The 22263-nt window shown below is 41.4% G+C and overlaps 1 protein-coding gene across 1 annotated transcript in view; it reads left to right on the forward strand.

Annotated features, from left to right (window-relative positions):
• LOC124799045 (forkhead box protein B2-like) overlaps positions 1-22263 on the forward strand; it is a 588988-nt gene that overhangs the window by 40248 nt on the left and 526477 nt on the right. The window contains exons 2-3 of the mRNA XM_047262583.1: positions 1413-1695; positions 9810-10275. Coding sequence (XP_047118539.1) covers positions 1413-1695; positions 9810-10270 — 744 coding nt within the window. The 3' untranslated portion in view covers positions 10271-10275. The remainder of the gene's footprint in view (positions 1-1412; positions 1696-9809; positions 10276-22263) is intronic.

The raw sequence follows: 22263 nt of genomic DNA on the forward strand, positions 1-22263 counted from the left end.
AATTCTATTCAATACCTCCTCATTAGTTATGTGATCTACCCATCTAATCTTCAGCATTCTTCTGTAGCACCATATTTCAAAAGCTTCTATTCTCTTCTTGTCCAAACTATTTATTGTCCATGTTTCACTTCCATACATGGCTACACTCCATACAAATACTTTCAGAAACGACTTCCTGACACTTAAAATCTATACTCGATGTTAACAAATTTCTCTTCTTCAGAAATGCTTTCCTTGCCATTGCCAGTCTACATTTTATATCCTCTCTACTTCGACCATCATCAGTTATTTTGCTCCCCAAATAGCAAAACTCCTTTACTACTTTAAGTGTCTCATTTCCTAATCTAATTCCCTCAGCATCACTCGATTTAATTCAACTACATTCCATTATCCTCGTTTTGCTTTTGTTGATGTTCATCTTATACCCTCCTTTCAAGACACTGTACATTCCGTTCAAGTGCTCTTCCAAGTCCTTTGCTGCCTCTGACAGAATTACAATGCCGCCGGCGAACCTCAAAGTTTATATTTCTTATGAATGGATTTTAATACCTACTCCGAATTTTTCTTTTGTTTCCTTTACTGCTTGCTCAATATACAGATTGTATAACATTGGGGAGAGGCTACAACCCTGTCTCATTCCCTTCCCAACCACTGCTTCTCTTTCATGCCCCTCTTATAACTGCCGTCTGGTTTCTGTACAAATTGTAAATAGCCTTTCGCTCCCTGTATTTTACCCCTACCACCTTTAGAATTTGAAAGAGAGTATTCGAGTCAACAATGTCAAAAGCTTTCTCTAAGTCTACAAATGCTAGAAACGTAGGTTTGCCTTTTCTCAATCTAGCTTCTAAGATAAGACGTAGGGTCAGTATTGTCTCATGTGTTCCAATATTTCTACGGAATCCAAACTGCTCTTCTCCGAGGGAGGCTTCTACCAGTTTTTCCAAGTGATGCTAATCCACAATAACGGAGTCGCATTGGGACGACTTTCCACACTCAACTTTTACATCTGACCTTGCGCCCTCAGATTTTGAGCTTTTCCGCTCTCTAGCGAGTAATCTTCAAGGAACTTCCTTTCCGGATGAAAACTCACTCCGAAAATAGCTCGACGTGTTCTTCGCCCCAAAACAACGTGATTTCTATAGTCGCGGGGTCGAAAATTTGCATAGAGTTAGCAGTCATTTGCAAATATTCGAGGAGCATATATTGTTGATGACTAAAGTTCCTGTTTTGTGTATATAGTGTGGTTATTAAGCTTACGGAAAACAGCTACGAATTTGTGCACCAACCTGATATATTTGTATGTGAGTGTGTACAAGTTGTGTGTGTTGGAGAGAGTGTTGTCGCGGCTGTCCGGCTGACTTGTAATATGCAGGTTATCAGTCAGTACTTGTGGTGTGATTACGTGCGAACAGGTGGAGAAGGAGGCCCTGGAGGCGGGGCTGGCGAGCATGGCGTCCTCGCTGCACCCAGTGGGCGCGGGCGGCGCGCCGGCCACCACGCTGCCGCGGGCGCTGGCGGCGCCGCCCAAGTCGTTCAGCATCGACAGCATCATCCAGCAGGACGCGCCGCCCCCAGCCGCCCCCGTGCCCGCGCTGCAGCCACCTCCTCAGCCGCAGCCGCAACCGATACCGCCCACGCACACTCAGCCTCCGCAGCTGCCGCCGCCCGCGCTGCCCGTCATGCCTACACCTCTAGGTGCGTGCCTTCCTCGTGTCTTACGGACATACAATGATTGCCATTAAATTAATACTTACAAACGGAATTTTACTTACAAGGAGAACTTGAGGTCTCCGAAATTCAAATCGGGATGAGACTTCACAGGTTCATACAATCCATTGCCACAGGAGTGCTCGATTATTTAGAAATGTCTGTGACATTAAAGCACCATTTGATGCCCACAATTACCAACTCTGATCTTGAAGTACAAGTTCAACATTTACAAAAGTACAGACTCCGGTGTTGCATTGCCATATTTGGATGATACCCCACCATTTGTGGCTGGTACAAGGCTCCAATCGGATGGACATCAAGATGAACCGATCTTGGGAATTCTATATTGCTTCAACTTTATGTCAGAGTTCATTATATGAAGCGACTCCCAAATGGTGATGAGAACAAATCCATGACAAGATAATGGCTCTTTTCAATGGGTGAGAGATCCAGAGTACGTGCTGACAAGAGCAACAGTCGAAAACCATCTGTTTCTAATTTGGCCAACAGTACAGTGTAATCTACCCCCTCCTTTCTGATTCCAGCTGTTGCCCGCAGTAAACAAAGTCTACTATGAAAAATGAGAGGAGCTAAGCTTACAACAGACTTTCTATTTTACTTAGCTTTTCGTGTAGAGTTGGCTCCAGTTCTTCTTGTCTGGGGATCTGATTCTTGAAGCTAAATTCTCAAATTTTAGGTCCTCATGGTTGAATTGATGTAAATAAATTTGAAGATTATTGTTGCAGAATTTTTGTTGCTACGTTAATATATGTTGTCACATTAACAAAGCCGAAATTACATTGTTCGACCAAAATACAAAAATTCGTCTCATCACATAAGAGTCATGCTTACTACTATTTCACTCATCGGCAATAGCCACATGCCAAAGGGTTTACAATTTTTCTTGACATACGAATTTCTGTTAATTTCGATTATTATTTCATAAATTAATCCAGAAATAAACATAGTAAACAGTACTAGATTGCCCAAATAATAATAGGTATTTTAAGTGTGGAAAATAATTCGTAATTTGAAATTTTTCTAATAAATATTTTTAACTGTACATTCAGAGCTAATACAGTAGATATCGACTGTATCATCGAAAATAATAGAAATACTGACCTGTCCAAAATTCTAAAAATAATACTGGTCTCGACAACTACTGTGGAGGAAAAGTACTGCTAGAGGAGGATGTCCCATTACAACGGGTAACATGCGATATTGCATTACCTTGTTGAAAATAACGTCAAAGAGGTCTCGGAGAAAAGGCGCAGCCACTGACTGAATGATGCCAGGAATGTAACGGCAGCTCTCCAGGTTACCGGGTACGGAAATCATAGGTGATTACTCGTGTACACAAATGACATTTCACATCATCACGCCAGGTGCTTGCCCCGTATGATAATAATGGGCCCACATGACAATAACGAATGCAATCTGGCAAGCGTTTTTTCTTCAAAACGTAAACATTTATTGGTAGTTTTGTTGAGATTAGAATCTGTTGTTAATTCTTCGTCTGATCTTGTCGGGTCCCCACATATGGAGGCGGCCATCATGATGCCATAAGTAGAACCGGGACTCGTCTGAAAAGACGACCTGCTGCCACTCCGAAGTCCAGTGCTGTCGTTGGGCGCAGCACCGTTGGCGCACCCCTCACTGCTACCGCGACAAGGGTAACCACAACAATGATTATTATGCTGCCAGTCAGTAGTGTTCCAGATATCATGACACTGTCCTTGTGAATACCCCTCAGTTTGCAAACAAATACATTTCCCGACATTGGATATATGACGTGGCTGTACGATCCTGCACGATCAAGTGAACAATACCTCTGACCTTTCAGGCGCTAGTCGCGTGCGGCCTTCGAAGTTCCCTATGGTTTTGATTTTGGTTCTCCTCAACACATCGATTCCATATGTGTGTCAGAGTATTAGAAAACAATCAACGAGTGTAGCAATATCGCTATCGATAAGCCGCAGTCTCCCTAGGCTACGATACGTGCTGATAGACATTCCTGCTTCTTTGACCAGGCGCACATAACCAACATTCCTATGGGCTTTTTTTCTTATATACAGAATACAGATAGATGGCTTTACTCCTGTCTACTTTTTGCGGTTGTGGTGATACGCTTATCTTTTACGTGTAGTACACTTCGTGCCACTTGATGTTTGTTGCATGCTGCCTTCAGGATGCTGTTGTTTTAATGGCCAGCCAAGTACCACACGTGTGCTTTCATTCTTAGAATCTTTCATTCTTTCTCCCTATGGTTAGAACAAGTTTTGTTCGAATAACACCCCTTTGAAGAGTGAGGGGTTTGCAGCCAAATACTGGTTCTGCTACATGGAGCATACAGTCTCCAATACAATTACGACTGAGAAATTTTCCTTTGTGGAATGACTAGACCTGGGAATTCATAGACTCGTGATATCAGCGGATGATCTACACCTAGGAAAGCTAGCTGTTCCAGTTTACATACTTCTTCACTACATACAGAGAATTACATAGTGACCGGTCAGCTTTGTTAGGCTCACTGCGCCTTATCATCGACTTCTGCAGTTACGTTAGAGCATCCTTACGTATTTCTGGAACTGGAGAAGTCACTGCTGGTGAATAGCCGGGATGATAAGCTCTAAATGCTGTGGAGAATGGGAATATCATAGAGAAACGAGCAATTTATAACAAATAAGGAAAGGAGGAAAACATAGTGGAGGTAATAACTATGGAATCAAGAAAAGAAAGTTAATTTAAAAGTATTAAGTCAGCATTTACGACTTCTGATCTCCGTCATTTAATTTCAGTGTTGAAAAATTTGTAAAAGAAAATATGTGAACGGATACAAATGTCAAGACCAGAAATGCAACGCAAATTTCATCTGGTCGGAAGCATTAAATCTCATTGCCATCACCTTCATCATTATGTGAGTTGGTTACACTTGTTTCATTTCCCGTATCTCAGTTGCCCGTCTTATCAGTCTTCTCAATCCTCCGTTTGTAATCCTTGGGTTTCCTTGGCTACTTGAACTTCCATATTCCAATGTCACCTAACCCATGTTCTTTTTGATCTCCCTTGACACGTCACTCTTTTACTTTCTTGGAACATCTGTCGAAGATGGTGTGTCCTTTCCACCTGAGCGGTTTTGTTCCAATTGTCTCCTTAAAATCAGCTTCAATTCGTTTTTTTCTCCAATTTCTTGATTTCTTCTCTAATCCCTTCTTGTTACTTCAGAGCAAAACAGACAAGAGTATTTGGTTTCCATTGCTCCTATTTTAATTTTATCCGTGGGAGCAATTTCCACATTTCTGCCCCATATGTCATTATACTATTATCGTTTTACACATTCGTCTGTAGGTGTTTTCAGTTATATCTTTACTTTACATCAACTACGTAACTGTCTTATTGTTAATGTACCTTCATCAACTCTGTTCACAATTTCTGCTTAGGTGTCACCTTCAGTTGTTATTGAACTCTTAAGTACTTCTACAATTTACCACTTTTTTATAATTCTTGATTTGTTCGTAAGTCACTCCCGTTACTTCTAACTGCGACGAGTTCTGTCCTCTTTGCATTCATTGACTGTTCTTACGGCGTATCATGTCTTCTTTCCTATCATTAATACAACCCATTTTAGACACTTAGCCTTTAATTTGTGTAGCGTGTGATGCACATCCTCTGCTGTGATTACCAGAGCGGCTACAAACTGTAGACTACAGGAAGTACTTTCTTAGTCTGGTACACTCATGTCACGCAGTTTTTTTTCTCTACAGTTTTTTTTCTCTACATAATCCTAAAGAGTGTTGGGCACGCACAGCATTCTTGCAATTATCTCTTAGTGAAGCGTGTAGGTTCACAGAGTTCATTTCCAAACTCTGTTACTTGTTGTAATGTTTTGTAACGTTTTTATACCTTCTTAATGAACTGCCAACTTAAGCAATTTTGTTCCAGTGCATACAGCGACCTATTGACTGGGCTAGTGTCATATGACTTTTGAACAGCAGACAACAACATAGAGATTTTTTAAGTGCCAAAGTTTGCGAGGTACTTGTGAAAGGACTGAAAGAATTCTGCCGTCTAGAGAGCAATGTAATGTTACGTGGCCGAAGAAGGAAAGATATTAGGAACATTACTAATAAGGTGAACAGGGTTTTATTCGGCAATAGAGCTCTACTGATAACAAATGTTTACTGAAACTGAGGTAGAGTTTTTTGGAGCTGTGAATATAGGACAAATTAAAACTCTATGTCAGATCGGGATTTTTCACCTTTTGAACAGCACTGTATGTGATTGATATATTAATAGTGGGAGGGACGCTTTAAAATTAACTGGAAGCGTAACGAAAAGATCTCGGGTGTGCAGACGAGTAGCAGTGTTGAGATACCGCGAAATTTCAACGAGTGTCATACTCATTATCTTTGGGCGAAAACCGTAAGAGTTTAAAATATAATAGCGTAGAAGGATGTTAAATGAATTAGGAGGACGGTTATAAAATGACATAATGATGTACCAGGAGGAGCTGGAAAAGTAAATCATTGATGGGCATCCCTTATCAATCTGGAGACTCGTTCTGCAGTGTATCACAATGGCTGGTTTTCTAAACATTCTCAACAGTATTTCTTGAGAAGAATTTTTTTCTTTGAAGAATTCTCATTTAACTTCAGGTGCATTTCCGTAAGGTATTGACTGATATGATCATCGACAAATCTAGGAGCACCACTCTGTAGTGCATCATGCGCCGGACCCCAGTAGCCTTTGTGTGTGAAGAATTCATCTGGCAGCTTCCCACCATAGAGAGTAAGCCACCTGTACGCGGTCTCATGGGAATGGCTGAGTGAGGGGCTACAAGTCTGAAAGGGCGTTCTGCTGTCAGAAGGTCTTTGGCTCTTTAAGTCAAGAAGAGTTGAACATATGGTGGACTTCATCCGCATTGCAGTTAAACGTTCCTACCTTCCTGCAACCTGCTCGAGAGCCATGTTACGACGCTAAGTACGACTTTCAAATGCAGGTCCATCTTGAGATGTCTATTTGGGGTCTCGGAATTGTCAATCAAACAACTACGAGTAATGTCGACCAAATGTGTTCAGTGTCCCACCCTACTTCACAGTGTTGCAGGCAAGAAACGCATACCTCACGCAGTCAGAACGACTATGCCTAGGGTGACCTCCAAAAAGAATGTTGCAGGCCCAGTAAACGATCTCATATTTCCATGTCGCGTTTTTCGGTTTTTTCTCATGCGTCTCGAAGCTCTGTCTTATGGACACCGTAATTAAGCACCTTTTCAATGTTTGTGAAAACTGGTAGCTAATAATAGTTTATTTCATCAGCAGCTCTTACTGCTTCTGAAATTTTTTTTTTTAAATTTACGATCTATCACCTGAACAAAACGTATTGCTGGAAAGAGTTTTTGTCCATTAGTACACTGCGGCTGGAGAAGGGTTACAAATGGTACCGCTGACAGCCCAGTATTTCGAACAACTTTGGGGACGAGTAAAATGAAATAACACAGATTACAGTACATACAGATGATCTAATGGAAGCTAATTTGAGACTGTCCGCCGGCGAAGTTGGAAGGCAGCAACTCGAGTAGACAGTAGCAACGACCTATAGAGAATAGATGGTTGGTGCAGGGAATGATAGTTGTATTGTATTGAACTGGAGACCTAGAAACGACGAAGAGGTTCGTCTCCGCCGTAGTCCTCAGTGATATACAACCCCACAACAGGCCACTCACCCCACCGCCGTCCCACACCGAGCCCAGGGTTATTGTGCGGTGCGGCCCCCAGTGGACCCCCAGTGGTAATTATTGTGTACGCCTACGTGGAGATAGTGTTTGCACAGCAATCGCCTACATAGTGTAATTGAGGCGGAAAAAAGGGAAACAGCCCGCATTCGACGAGGCAGATGGAAAACCGCCTTAAAAACAATCCACAGACTGGCCGGCACCCCGGACCTCGACACTAGTCTACCGGGCGGATTCGGCCCGGGGACCGGCACGCCTTCGCGCCCGGAAAGCAGTGCGTTAGACCGCACGGCTAACCGCGGAGGCGGATGACAGTTACTCTGAACGTAAGTAAATGTGATGTATTGCTCATAAATAGACGAAGAAGTCCACCACTGTTCAATTACAATATCAGTGACAGTCAATGGAAATACTAACTAAGGTAAAATACTTAGGAGTAGCCATCGGGACCGATCAGAAGTGCAATGATCACATAAAATGAACTGTAGGAAGAGTAGATACCAGACTGAGATTCATAGCTGGAGTCTTGAGGAAATTATTTTTAACCGTAAAGAAATGGCTTACAAAACATATGTTAAGACCGATTACTGAATATTTCTCATTATTCAGTAACCATTATTAGACTGAGATGAGAAGAGAGAGAGAGAGAGAGAGAGAGAGAGAGAGAGAGATCCAACGAAGAGCGGCGCGTTTGATCGGTTCGTTTAGTTGGTGTCCGAGCTTTACGCAGACACTCAACCTACTCCGGTGGCAGAAGCTACAAGAGAGGCACTGTGTATCATGGAAATTTTCACTGCCGAAATTTCGAGAGCGTACGTTCTGGAATGAGTTTTGCCTTGTATTAATTCCTCTTACACATGAGTCGCGAAATGACCATAAATGAAATTATAGCTTGGTTCAAATGGCTCTAAGCACTACGGGACTTAATATCTGAGGTCATCAGTCCCCTAGACTTAAAACAACTTAAAACTAACTAACCTAAGGACATCATACACATCCATGACCGAGGCAGGATTCGAACCTGCGACCGTAACAGCAGCGCGATTCCGGACTGAAGCGCCTAGAACCGCTCGGCCACCGCGGCCGGCAATTACAGCTCATACGGAGGTTTACCGACACTCATTCTTCGTACGTGCCATTAACGAATGGAACAAGGAAGAAGGGGGGAAAAGGTACTCTACCAGAAGTGCCCTCCGCCACACACCGTTAGGTGGCTTGCGACACAGAGATGAAAATATAGGAGTGAAAAAAAAGTGGACTATATAGAACTATGAGGCAAACTACTCTGCTTTAGCAAGGGAAGCTCGAAATGGAAACCCTGGAGATGAACACACAGACATCTGAGTTGCCATCGAAACTACGTGTTCAGCTTTTAGGGTTTTGGAACAAGGACGCTACGAACAAGCTACATATCATTCTCGAAGGATATATGTTACGCTTTGCCAACTACATGTCGGCCAAACGTGGTTGACTCATGGTGACATCCTTAGGTCAGAGGATCCACCCTGTTGGCGCTCTGGCTCCTATCTGTGGGTGGCTCAGATCTTTAGAGTGATCCACCTTCACTGGTTTTTATCCACTGCCGAATATTTGTCGGCTGTACCTAGTCGACTCATGGTGACATTCTCAGATGAAGAGATCCGCCTCGTTGGCATTGTGGCGCCTCTGTTGGTGGTCCATGTCCTGCAACAACAATCCAGTTTCGCTGCTTTGCGGTGAATCCTGTAGCTTTCAGATAAAGACTTCCTGATAGCTTATATGGTTTTATGGATTGTTAGATAGAGTGGCGGCCGGCACACCACCACTCCAATGCATTTTCTTACATTTAAATTTCGTTTACTACTTATATTACTTTAGTCTTTTAACATTCTGTGACTTGAGCATGAAGTCTATATTCAGTAGTGACTCGTAATGCCACCAGTCGAGTGTGGAAGAAGACGTCCTGCCCGAAAATGAACGTGGATCGGTTACTTCAAACCGACACTACTCTCACTGCGGCTCATCATCTTCTAACTTCTTTTCTTCCATAAATATTTTTCTACTGGCTCTCTGCCTCAGACGACACCTATTTCTCTCCTGGAGACCGGTAGGTTTCGATCCATAAAGGGAAAAGGAATTGATGATCTCGATGTAGAGTCCTTTTTGTTGTTGTTGTTGTGGTCTTCAGTCCAGAGACTGGTTTGATGCAGCTTTTCCTGCTACTCCATACTGTGAAAGCCTCTTTATCTCCGAGTTACTACTGCAACCTACATCCTTCTGATCTGTTTAGTGTATTTATGCCAAATGAAAAAATTGAAAAAAAACTTGATATCCCCAAAAATTCGTACATTAGTTTATTCAGCTAGCCGGTGTGCCGCGCCCACAGATTTCAACCGGCTGGTGCTGACGACGCTGCAGACAGAGCGGGTGTCGCGCTGCTCGTCGGGGATGTGCCCCGCAGCAGCGGCGGCCGTGGCGGCGTCCTACGTGTCGGCGTGCCTGCACCACCCGCCCCCGCAGCCGCAGCCGCCCCCGCCGCCCCCGGCCGTGTGGCTGCCGCCGCTGGCGCCGCAGTCGTACCCCTACTCGTACTCGTACCTGCACGCGGCCACGCTGTACGCCGCCGCGCTCGGCCTCCTGGGGCCCGCCGCCGCCTCCACGACGGCCGCCGGCGCCGCGGCGCTGCCCAAGGCGCCGCCCCTCAAGCCGCACGCGCTGCCGCCCCCGGCGCACGGACTCGCGCTGCCGCCGCCCGCGCCGCCGGCCACTCCCTTCCTCGACGTCGTCGACTCCAGTTCCAACAGCTCCACCGACTTGTTCGCCGCACACGTCAAGGCCGAGCTCTAGAACACGTGAGTCCGTGCACCACTCACTCGCCGTTATTCTCAACGCGAGCCACAGAGGACGAGTTTGACGGAGGACACGCACATTTAATATTGGTTCTTTGACTTAAGTTTAAAGCTTTTCTAGTTATAGTTGTTTGAAGAGGAAATAACATTGTGCTTATGGGTATAGCCGAATGGATTTCATATTGGGCCCTAATCAACCATTAGCACCTATTCTCAATATCTGTGTCGGTCCATCATGCACAGGGGACATCGGCTGGTTAAAAATGGCTCATATTGATCTGAGCACTATGGGACTTAACATCCGAGGTCATCAGTCCCCTAGAACTTCGAACTACTTAAACCTAACTAAGCTAAGGACATCACACACATCCATGCCCGAGGTAGGATTCGAACCTGCGACCGTAGCGGTCGCGCGGTTACAGACTGTAGGGCCTAAAACCGCTCGGCCACCCCTCGGCTGCTTAAGTAATTGTCAATGTCAATGAAATTCACCAACAACCGTATAGCTTAAGGTGTTATTTTAGTTTCAAGGCTTCCGCTCCTGATAGCCGAGTTGTCAGCGCGACGAAATGTCATGCCTAACGGCCCGGGTTCGATTCCCGGCTGGGTCGGAGATATTCTTCGCTCAGGGACTGGGTGTTGTGTTGTCCTTATATTCATCATTTCACCCCCATCTACACGCAAGTCGCCGAAATGGCGTCTACTCGAAAGACGTGCCCCAGGCGAACTGTCTACCCGACGGGAGGCCCTGGCCACCCGGCATTTTTCCATTTTTAAGGCTACCAGTTTCAGAATTTCACTATGTCATCTTCAGGCCCCACATGCATGTCTCCTAATAAACGAAAAAGCAGCTAGTTGCTATTGAAGCACTATGTGCAACGACTGAATTCAGGACATCCAGAGATTTATGGCTCTACATGGCATTTTCGTTTATTTGGAGATATGCATATTGGGCCTGAAGATGGCACAGTGAAATGCTGAAACTGGTAGCCTTCGAAACAAAATAACGTCTTAAGTTACACGGATGTTGGTGAATTTAATTGACACTGACAATCATGTTCTCAATATAGCGGCGCTAGTGGTCATTATTGTTAAAATTAAAAACAAATACTACACTCAGTGAAACCTAGTTTGTGAGGTCCTCATTAATACAGATATCTGCTTCAGTCAGATTGTATTTCTTAAAAATTTAGCACGAGACCAAGAGATGAATACACTAAGCAGATTCAGAAGGATGTAGGTTGCAGTAAGTAGTGGGAGATGAAGAAGCTTGCAAAGGATAGGGTAGCATGGAGAGCTGCATCAAACCAGTCTCTGGACTGAAGACCACAACAACAACAACAACAGCACGATATCAGTAAACCCCCAACCCCTAATTGTTTAAATAATCCTGTCTATAAAAATTCATACCTCCCGACCTGTGTGTCGCACAACGACGAAATTTTACAGGTACATTCAGGGCTATACAGTACGTGAATACTTTACGGAAATTGTTCTGCGAACCGAGATAGTAGCAAAGAGACAAAAACGACATGCCTGATGCTGGAGTTTTGATTCAGTACGCGATTAACTCTTTTCCTTTCATCATTTTGGGTGGGGTGTCTGAGAAAAAGAGCTTCGTGAAGGTTGTGGGCAAAGTCTGTTGAAAGTTGCTAAGTGGTCTAATTCTAAAGTGCTGAATGAGTATAGTCTGGGTAATTTGCGCGCCATGAGTTATGCTGCCTTAAACATACGGGGTGAACATTAATAAAAAAGGCCCTATGAACTTTTGTCCGGAAATGCATCGTTGCAGCGGTAGACGGTGCTGACGGATGATAGTTCCTCTGACCACGTGCTGTGAGATCCTTATGTGTTGTAGGCTATGTGATCGACGCAGTGTACTGTAAGCAGATGAATGGTCCGGTATTTATGTGGGAAACAAGCCGAGATGGTGTTTGTGTGTAGCCAAGCAGAGACAGCACGGCTGTATCAAAACAAGTATACTCACAGACAACAGACACATCCCTAAAAACATTTCAAGTCCTTAATGGCTCATATCACACATCCGAACACGCAGTGAGTCCGCGGACTGTGCGTACGCCGGATATGGAGGACCGGGTTCTACAGGATATTGTGACGAACCGTAACATAAGCTTCAAGCAAGTGGCCCGCCAACACAGTGTAAGCCAAAGTACGATTATGGTATTCTGCATGACAACCGCTACCTTCCCTATCACCTATAATCCTGTGGAGGTCACTTTGAACATCTGTTGTGGCTGGATGCGATGCAGCTCTGTACTGTGTTCGGGACGGTTTGTTATTGTTGCACGCACACCGTTCATTTTCGGACGTATGTTCATTTTCCTTCTTTCCAGTCAGGAATCTGTCCCCGTAGCTTGTCGTTTTTATTATTGTTCACTGTATATATACAATTTATAATTGTAATACTTGATTTATTGTGCCAAACCTTTAACATTATATTACTACTCTTAATGAGTACATTTAAATTTTAAATTTTGAATTATTAAATTCGGTCAGTCAGGGTGTAAAACACTGCAAAATTATATACACAACATGTAATTGGGACTCTGCCTCATGTTAGCCTTTTGGTAACATATATCTGAGTCGGCCGATGTGGCCGTGCGGTTCTAGGCGCTGCAGTCTGGAACCGCGAGTCCGCTACGGTCGCAGGTTCGAATCCTGCCTCGGGCATGGATGTATATGATGTCCTTAGGTTAGTTAGGTTTAACTAGTTCTAAGTTCTAGGGGACTGCTGACCTCAGAAGTTGAGTCCCATAGTGCTCAGAGCCATATATCTGATTGGAAGCATTAGCGGAAATAATCGACGACGTCGAATATGATTGCCTTTAAATTCAGCCAAGCAAGAAGCATATATCCTGGCACGGTGTCAGTTAGCAAGTTAATACTGAGTTGAGCAATAATGTATTATCCCCGTAATTTACTTGGGTAAATTGATATCAAAGAGAAAGAAGGTGGCAGAGTCCACAAAAAAGGTTGTATAAGATGGAAAAAGCAGAATTACTGAAAAACGTTGCAGCTGTGACGGAATTTCAATAGTGTCAGACTGGAAGAATAATTTAAAAGAAATTGTAGACATTTGCTTCAAGAGGATGACACTTTAAAGAGCAATGAGACAACCAAAACAGCAAAGAAGAAATCGCTAGGTAGCTCACTTTTAATGTGATCAAAGCGAGAGTATCGATCCTATTTCAGGCTCCATAGTGCAGGAAGCTGCTGTAAGTTTAAGCAAGAAGCTTTCTGATTCTGATCCTAGCATCACAACCACCCAGAGTTGCTCTCTAAGGTGTAAATACCGACATGAAATGTGTCAGATGTTAATGATTGTTGAGAGCTTTTCAGGAAATACAGTAGATGCTTAAAATTTAAAAAAAGAATTCTAAAATCTTAAGTTCCTTTGGTAAGTTAAGATCAGTTTTATAACGCCTATGAATATGGTCTTCTTTATTAGGTGCTTCTTGCAAAACGTTAGCATTAAAAATCCCTCCTGTTATTTTCTGTCAACTAATGTATAATTAGTGTACGTCAGTGAAAATATGTATAAAATTATTTATAGCCTTTGACGCACGGCAATCTAATTATTTCCTGAATTTTCGGCACCTATGGGGCACGTACCACCTACTCCGGATAAACGAGATTCTTCTGTATTTGTAAATACAGTCATTAAAGTGTTGGTTATACATTATCTGTATCTCTGCTCGTACTGTAATCATACGTTTAAAGTACAGATAAAACAGTTTATTACATGAATATAGTTGGCTGATCGCGGAATTAGTAGAATGGAACAGCTGTCCAGAAACATATTAAAATCAGTCTTTTATCTTACCCATTAACGAAAGCCTGTGCTTATAAAAACAAAACGTTTCTTTATAACGTAAGTTTTGCTGCTGCCAGTCATGTTTCTCGTTTACTTACTTATTTCTTCCACGATGCGTTTCAGAAAATGATTCCCATTATTAGGTGAGTTTGTTTCGTGTATTATGCCATTTAAAATGTCCGCTCAATAAAATTAGGCAGATGCTCTGATACCGGAAAAAAATGTCAGTTTTTTTTGTTTTTTAGTAGTGTTGATTTATAAATTTGAGGGTAAATCCCACGGGAGGCAAATCACTTCCTTCTGTGAGAAAACATGGAAAACAAAGTATGTTGAAACATAATGCAGTCTCAGTGTTATTCCACAGACACAAGATTCAAGTGGAATCTCCTGACGCAGGAGGTAAGTGTGTGTCATTGGGCTATGGCAGACACGAAGGAGAGATAAGGCTACTTCGTCACTCCTTTGAAAGTGGGAAAAGTAGTTGACATATGCAGAGCGAACTGGGCCTCCAATGCCAGAATTTTGATTGTTCTTCAGGGAAAATGAGTTGTTTCGTTGGTTCATTACAAAGTAATGATGATTTTACAGTTTTTAACACACAATTCAACAAAACCCCACGTTTCAATTTCACAGAATGGGCATATGAATAGTGAAACTGATTAGTTCAAATTTCTAGGTGTTCAGATAGTAAACTGCCGTGGAAAGCCCACGTTCAGGATCTTGCTCAAAGACTTAATGTTGCCATTTTTACTATTCGAACGGTATTTGAAGTAAGTGATTGTTCGACATGAAAATTAGACTAATTTGCTTATTTTCATTCGCTTATGTCGTACGGTATAATATTTTGGGGTAACTCTTCCCATTCTCAAAGGATATTTTTGACTCAGAAACAGGCGGTTCGGGCAATAAGTGGTGTGAGTTCACGAACCTCTTGTCGATCCCTTTTCACTACTCTGAGTATTCTGACACTGGCCTCTCAATATATATATATTCTTTACTGTCTTTTTTTGGTAACAGTATAAGCTTATTCCCAAGAATAAGCAGCTTTCGTTCAGTTAATACTAGGCAAAAATCCAGTCTGCGTTTGGATCGCACTTCACTACCTCTTGTGCGGAAAGGTGGGTAGTAAGTACACTCCTGCATTCGTTTCCAATGAGCTGCCATAAGAATTAAAAAATCTTATTAGTAATCCACGCACTTTCAAATTGAAACAGAAGAGATTCCTCATGGGTCACTCCATCAATTCTGTCGAGGAGTTCCTTGAAAAATTAAGTTGATTCCTATGTCATGTTGTTGGCTGCGTTTATTTAAACTTGTGTTTTGACTTTTTTTGGTTCATAAACTCTTTATTTTATCTGTTATTACTTTTGTGTTGTAATTTCTTGCACTGACACGTTCCATGACCTTGGAGATTTGCTCCTCAATGTGGTCCTACGGAACTAGACGTGTAAAATACAATAAATGAAAATAATGATCTCGTCGGCTTGTTGGCCGTTTACAGCGTAAAAGTCTGTAATATGAAATTGTGCAATATGCAACTCTGCAAAATGCATTAATGCGTTTGTAAGGGCAGTTGATGAACTACATGACTGAGAAGTAGCGGCCTCGGTCACGACAGCTGACAACGGCGAGTCGAGCCGTGTGCTTAACACGTGCCGCTGCACATCCGCGTCCAACCTGTGGGCAGAGGATGCCATGGCGGTCGGTCGGTCTGTTGGGTCTTCGAGGTCTTTCGGGGTGAGTTATATTTAGAGTGTTTCTTGCACATCAAATAATACAAGTTAGCTCCCCAGATGCCTTTATCCGTAACAAATTAAAGCACACAAGAAAATGAACGAAGGAGGAGGATCGGATACCTAAAGTTCCAAAAGTTCAGCGTCAGTCGTAGGATGTAGTCAGTGATATTTGATGAAAACCTGAACGTATTCAAAGTTTTCCGGACGATAGTCGAGGAGTTAAGAATAAATATTTCCGACTCTGGCACCTGCAGCCGATCATTACTGGCTAATTCTCATGGCAGCGATAGACGACGAAGTTCGGCACAGTCCAGCAGAGACAATCGAAGTCGTGCTGAAAGAGTCCAGCGTGGCGGTGAGGTGACGGTGGATTATCGCAGCTGGCGATGATGTGCTTCCGGTGGCTGCCTGAATAGAACACATTTTCGCCTTCTCTGTGGCCGGTTATATCACCTTTTGTAAATCCCCAGACCTGCCAAACCTATGATCTTCATTGTCTCTGCCATCGATAGATCTACGTCCAGCGATGGGAAAGATATGGTAGCAAACAGCTCAGCAAAGTATTGTAGTGGCGCTCATCCACCGTATTCTGTGATCACATCGACCGTCTACTCATCTCACACTTTAATTTCTTCCGACGTATTAAGACGTTCAAACAACATACCGAAATGCAGCCGGGTGACGTCTTCGACAACCGCCGTAGTATACGTCATCCTGCTGTTCTTTGAACTGCTCACCTGTTAACATTTCGATTCTATCGTATGTCGTTGTTAATGTTTAACTGACAGTGGCGAAAAAAAAACACCGAAACACAACAGAAGGATATGAATGCAAGCTCATGGGTGAAGAGTAAGTTGTGTATTATTGTTGTCAACCAAAAGTGCCGCAAAAGGAAGAAGTTTGTGTCCAACTAAACCACAAGACAAACTGCATATGCCGTCGGCATTTGCACTACTCTGACATATTTTCAGTGCATAGTAGATACAAAGGTAAATGGGTAAGAAGTAAAACGAAATGTAATTACTCTGTAGTTAGTGGAAGGAGACAGCATGTCCCCTTGAACCAAAACACGCAGGAAATACCTCTAAACAGCATCAGAAATTTTATTGGTGGGGTTCGGGTTTATCCTGCAGCAGATGCTTATTTTTATTTGGCCTCGATGCATTCACATAATACGTTTATAATGAATAACAGTATCTATCATATATTACCTACCTAAAGAATTCATAAGTCGTAGTTGGTCAATGAAATGGCCGTCGTGGTTGCTTTGTTCGTCATGTGCCATCTAATACGTAGAATTCTGTAGTTAGATAGTGTATGGCTCAGACCGATAACAATAAAACGGTGTTCTGCATTTGTGTCTAGAACAAACAAAAGGTAGCATGCAAGGAATATTCGTTTTTATTATTCATCCTATCGTTTTCAGAGCAGAAATTATCTACCTGCCTCATTGAAACTATAGGTCGAGCTGAGTCGCTAGTGGTCAAACCTTCGTGTCTTAGCTGTGCAGGTAAACCTCAGTTCACGATGCAGTGCTCCACGTTATGTCCCGGTAATTCACACCCCGCACAGACTCTTTTGTGAATGTCTATTGAATCTGCCCTGAAACATGGCAGAAAGTGCATTGATACAACCTAGAGTTTCAGTTTTTCGTTTTCCAGGCGTACAAGGAGAATAGGAATGTGCTGAATGTCCAGGTGGAATTCCGAAATCTCATTGAACAAACCGAAGTTTCTTCCAAACACAAGTGCCTCACATTTATCTTCAGTCTGCGATAAACAAAGATCTTTGTTGTAAATAAGCTTATCTTATAGGAGGTTCAGTTAATTGACATTTGCCATTTGTTATATCAACTGCACAGAAACAGTTAAAAATCAGAATCCACAATTTTCTAATAGTTTATGCCTACAACTTGGTGGTCGCACAATTGTTTCTCACTGCGTAACATTTCTCGTACAAAACAGATGTGGGTCGGTGGTCCGTCTTTTGTGACAACACAAACGAGGTCAAGGTGAATAACTCATTACTTGACAACAAGATTAGGCTGTCTTTTACCAGTGATATTCGAACGCTTACTGAAATTAGATTTGTCATCTAGGATAAGTTGAATTAGGCAGATTCACGAAAGCTGAAACGCATTTCTAAGCCCTCGTTGTTTTCGTTTTCTTCCTCACGAGTACAGCCTTCCGCATTCCATATATTCCGCATATAGTACAAAAGACGTTTTCTCTGTTGTGTCAGTCCACTTAGCTATAAAAAGTTATGCAAATTTGCAACAGTCGAACAACTGTAGACAAGAGCGGACGAACTCACATCTACAGATCCGAATAGAATGACATGGAAGCTATACATTATGTTTTCTCATATCGCGTTCGGTTTCATATATTGCATTTTGGAAATAAATTATAAGGGAATTAACTATGAAAATGGTCATCACATCTGTGCATGTTAGATGAAATGTACTTAAGCGGTTTAAATGACCTAATTCGAGAACACTCTTGCGAAAAATAACTATCAGAAAATGCGTTTCTGAGGCGCTCTCCACCAGAACAGTTACGAATTCACAACAGAACTAAGCCTTTCATGGTACGAGCAGCATTACTGTCATCAATTCACATTAAATTAACGGGCAATGCAAATAATAGCAGGAGACTAATTTGATAGGAAAACAGGCATAGTGTTAAAAGTTGCTCTTGTGTCAGGCAAGTACGCTATTTGTAGAACTTAGAAAAGTAATGCATCATCGTTCACGAACTGAAAATTGTCTGCAAATGGTTGGCGGCGTTATAGACGGTCAGTTGTGCAAGTTAGGATATTTTTGATTAACAGAACTCAAGTATAGTTTTAGTTTCAAGAAACAATTCCTCATGAGGGTCATTAGGTCACACCTGTGATGTGTGGGGAATTGTGAACAGAAAGAGGCTTGAATGACGCCACGTCATGGAAGGTAAAATTAACAGTTTAAGCTTGTGAAGGACGGAACAGAAACCATCAAAAATACATTCCACAGTCATCACAAACAACAAGATTGTAATATATATTGCAAGCAGAATATCAAGTACATGAATTGTGAGGCGGAAGTAAGTATCAGATAAGTCAAAATATTCATTGAATGAAACGTTGACCCACGTCGGTCCTCTTCGCCAGCTGATATTTGAATTTATAGGTGTAAAGATGATGTAACACTCCCCGTTTCTTCAGTCGGCTAATCAGAACGACTGATCCATTTAATCAAATAATGATTTACATGTTTCTTCGGTAGCAGCTTACAGTACGGGCAATGAAAGAGTTAAACGATAGCAGTTAACAATGAATCATGGAATACACTGTTTATTGTTAGAGTTGATGCTTATCCAAAAATTAATTCAAGTTACACTTTGCTCCAGGAAAAACTTTTTTTATGCCACAACACATAAGGAATTTATTCAAAACCTCCGGTATACTGCAAACTCAGCAGGAATGATTAAGCTGTACATAAACTCGAGATGGGTGCAGTTTCAACCATATTATGAGGAAACACCCTTCAGTGCGTCTGCAGCTCTAGAGTGCCACTGATCAACGAGCGTTAACTCAAATATTACTCCCAGCGCGCGACCATCACAAAAAAGAACAATAATTTATAAAACACTCTCAGTTGAAGATAATGTCAACTTTCTTCAAAAAATTACCAAGAAAGGCAAAAATATGGATCTCTCCGAATCCAATGCTATGGGAGTTTCCGTTTGATCACGTGGCTATTTCTAAATGCAATTTTAAAGAAATCATGAATGTAAAAGTAGCAAGAAAAGGGAATTTGATTCTGGTCATTACCTGACTAAAATTAAGCTGAAACTTCTCCCCAAAAAAACCAAAAGAGACAGCAAAAATTGATTAAATATAATACAGACAGGCTCAACATCACCAAAGAGTTAGTAAAAAATTTTCAGGAAGAAATTAAGGTAACAAAATCAGGGAAATGGGAAAAATATCGAAAGGAATCAACAAGGCAGCGAAAAATGTATTTGGAGCAACTAAAATTAAGAAGAGTGTCTGGTGAAATGAAATCTGTGAAGAAGCAGTTTCAGAAAGAACAAAACAGTGGAAGAAATAGAAATGTTTTGGGAAGTCTGAACACCTTGATGAATTTAGAGTGGAAGGGAAAGTAACAGCAAGAGTGCTAAAAGATCTTTTGAGAAATCACAACTTCTTGACATACAAAACAACTTTGTAAAAAATAACTCTGGGAATTTCTATCAGATGTTTAAAAGTCGCCTAAAGAGCTACCAAGCTGCAAGTATTGTAAAGTAGGCCTAAGCAACAGCCAAAATTGTGAAATACTAAGAAAGTACTTGGAAAAATTATTGAAGTGTGAAAACCAAACTGTAAGCTAGAATTTCCAGATCTCCGTAAAAATACGGAAGCAGATCCACCTCCTACAGCTTAAGAAATTAAAAAAAGCAATAATTACCCTGAAAAACAACAAAGCCACTGGAGAAGACTCTATTACATCTGAACTTATTAAATGGTCTAAACCAAAAATTGTATCTAACCTTCAGCTCATGTTTGAAGAAATGTGGTAAACTAAAAAGATACTAGAAGATAAGCAAAATGTAAATAACTACAGGGGTATATCTTTGTTGCCAGTGAGTTTTAAAATATTTGCAACAATACTACTAAACAAGGTGGAAGCAACACTTGAAAGCCATTTGGGCGAATATCAGTGTATATTTAGAAAGGGCGACCTTGCTCAGAACAGATTTTCAACCTAAAGTTGATAATTCGTCAAAGACTTGTAAACTCCAAAGACACAGTTGTAACATTTATAGATTTTAAAAAGGAATATGACTCGGTTGATAGGGGAACACTAGATAAAGTGATCAGAGGATTTGGTACCAAATCTAAGTTAGAAAATCTAATTCATGAAACGCTCGCAGAAATCAAATCAAAAGTAAAGTTTCGGGGTGAAATATCGAAGGCATTCAACATAAAAACAGCTATAAGGAAAGGTGGCGGCCTGTCTCCACTCCTCTTTAACTGCGTACTAGGTAAAATTGTAAGAGAATGGAAACAAAAACTAAAACAACAGAAGCTATCACCAATTAGACTGGGAACTAAAACAAAGTTATATTGAAATTCACTGATTAGCGTTTGCAGATGATTTTGCCATTCTTTCTAAAACCCTAATAAGTGCTGGAATACAAATCAATGTCTTAGAAGAAATAGCCAACAAAGCAGGTTTAAGAATATCAGTAGAAAAAACAAAGTTTATGACAAATATAATAAATGCTCCAGAATCCCTAGCAACAGATACTGATAAATAGGGTAAATAAATTTAAATGTTTTGGAGAAATTATCCAATTAAATGACTTAGAAAAATTCGCTGTAGAGGAAGGAGTACATAAAATGGAGAGATCTCATGGAATAACTAGGAATGTCTACAACAGAATGTGTCTGTCTAAAAATTTGAATATACAGCACGACAACTCTGTAATAAAACCAGAATGTCTTTATGAAAGTGAATGTTTAGTACTGAACTACAAATTACACAAACCTGAAATCCTAGAAAGAAAAATCATGCCAAAAATACTTGGGCCACCAAAAAATACAGAGGTATGGAAGTTAAGAAGCACTGAAGAAGTTTATCGCAACATAGAAAACATAAATGAAATACTACGAAAAAGGCGACTGCTATTTTTTGGACACTTATACAGAATGAACAGCAACAGGTTAAGCAAACAGATTTTTAAATATCTTTGGGAAAAGAAGCCAATAACAGCCTGGCTTCAAGAAGTTAGGAAAAATTTGGAAAGAAACAACAAAAATGAAAAAGATGCAACAGAAAGAGAGATTTTCAAGAGGAAAGTGTTAAAAATGGAAGGATTTAAGGCAGGAGGGAGAAGAAGACAGGATTAAAATGATTCGAGGAGAGAAAAAGGATACTTAATGAGAAGATGAAAGAATACTGGAGGAAAAAGAAAGAACAACAAAGAAGGAAGCATTGAAATTGGTGCGTGGTCCTCAGACGACGCAAATGAAGAAAGAAGAAGAAGAAAGAAAACACTGTCAGCAGGCAAAGATTATTTTTATTGTTGCTCACAGCTTAACTAGCTGTCGCTGCATGACTGTCAATATTCAGAACGGAGCAAAACTAAAGAATATTCTTAAAATACCAGAAGAGTAGTAAATTATGCATACATTCTAGCAATGTGTATACATCGTAATTACTGCCAGCAACATATATGTAATACGTGTGTGACCCAAGTTAGTTATCAGTTTGGCAACAAACGCGCAACAAAAAAATGAGTGCATTCAAATTTTGCTTCGAAATTTTCATTTTCCAGGTAGCAAATTCCACTTACTGGACGAGATCGCTGAAAGCTTGAAACAATTGGTTTGTTGTGTGTCTTACGAACGAATGGCTCGAGTTTGTTTAGAGACAGA

This window comes from Schistocerca piceifrons, chromosome 5, assembly GCF_021461385.2.
Source record: "Schistocerca piceifrons isolate TAMUIC-IGC-003096 chromosome 5, iqSchPice1.1, whole genome shotgun sequence".
Taxonomy (NCBI): Eukaryota; Metazoa; Arthropoda; class Insecta; order Orthoptera; family Acrididae; genus Schistocerca; species Schistocerca piceifrons.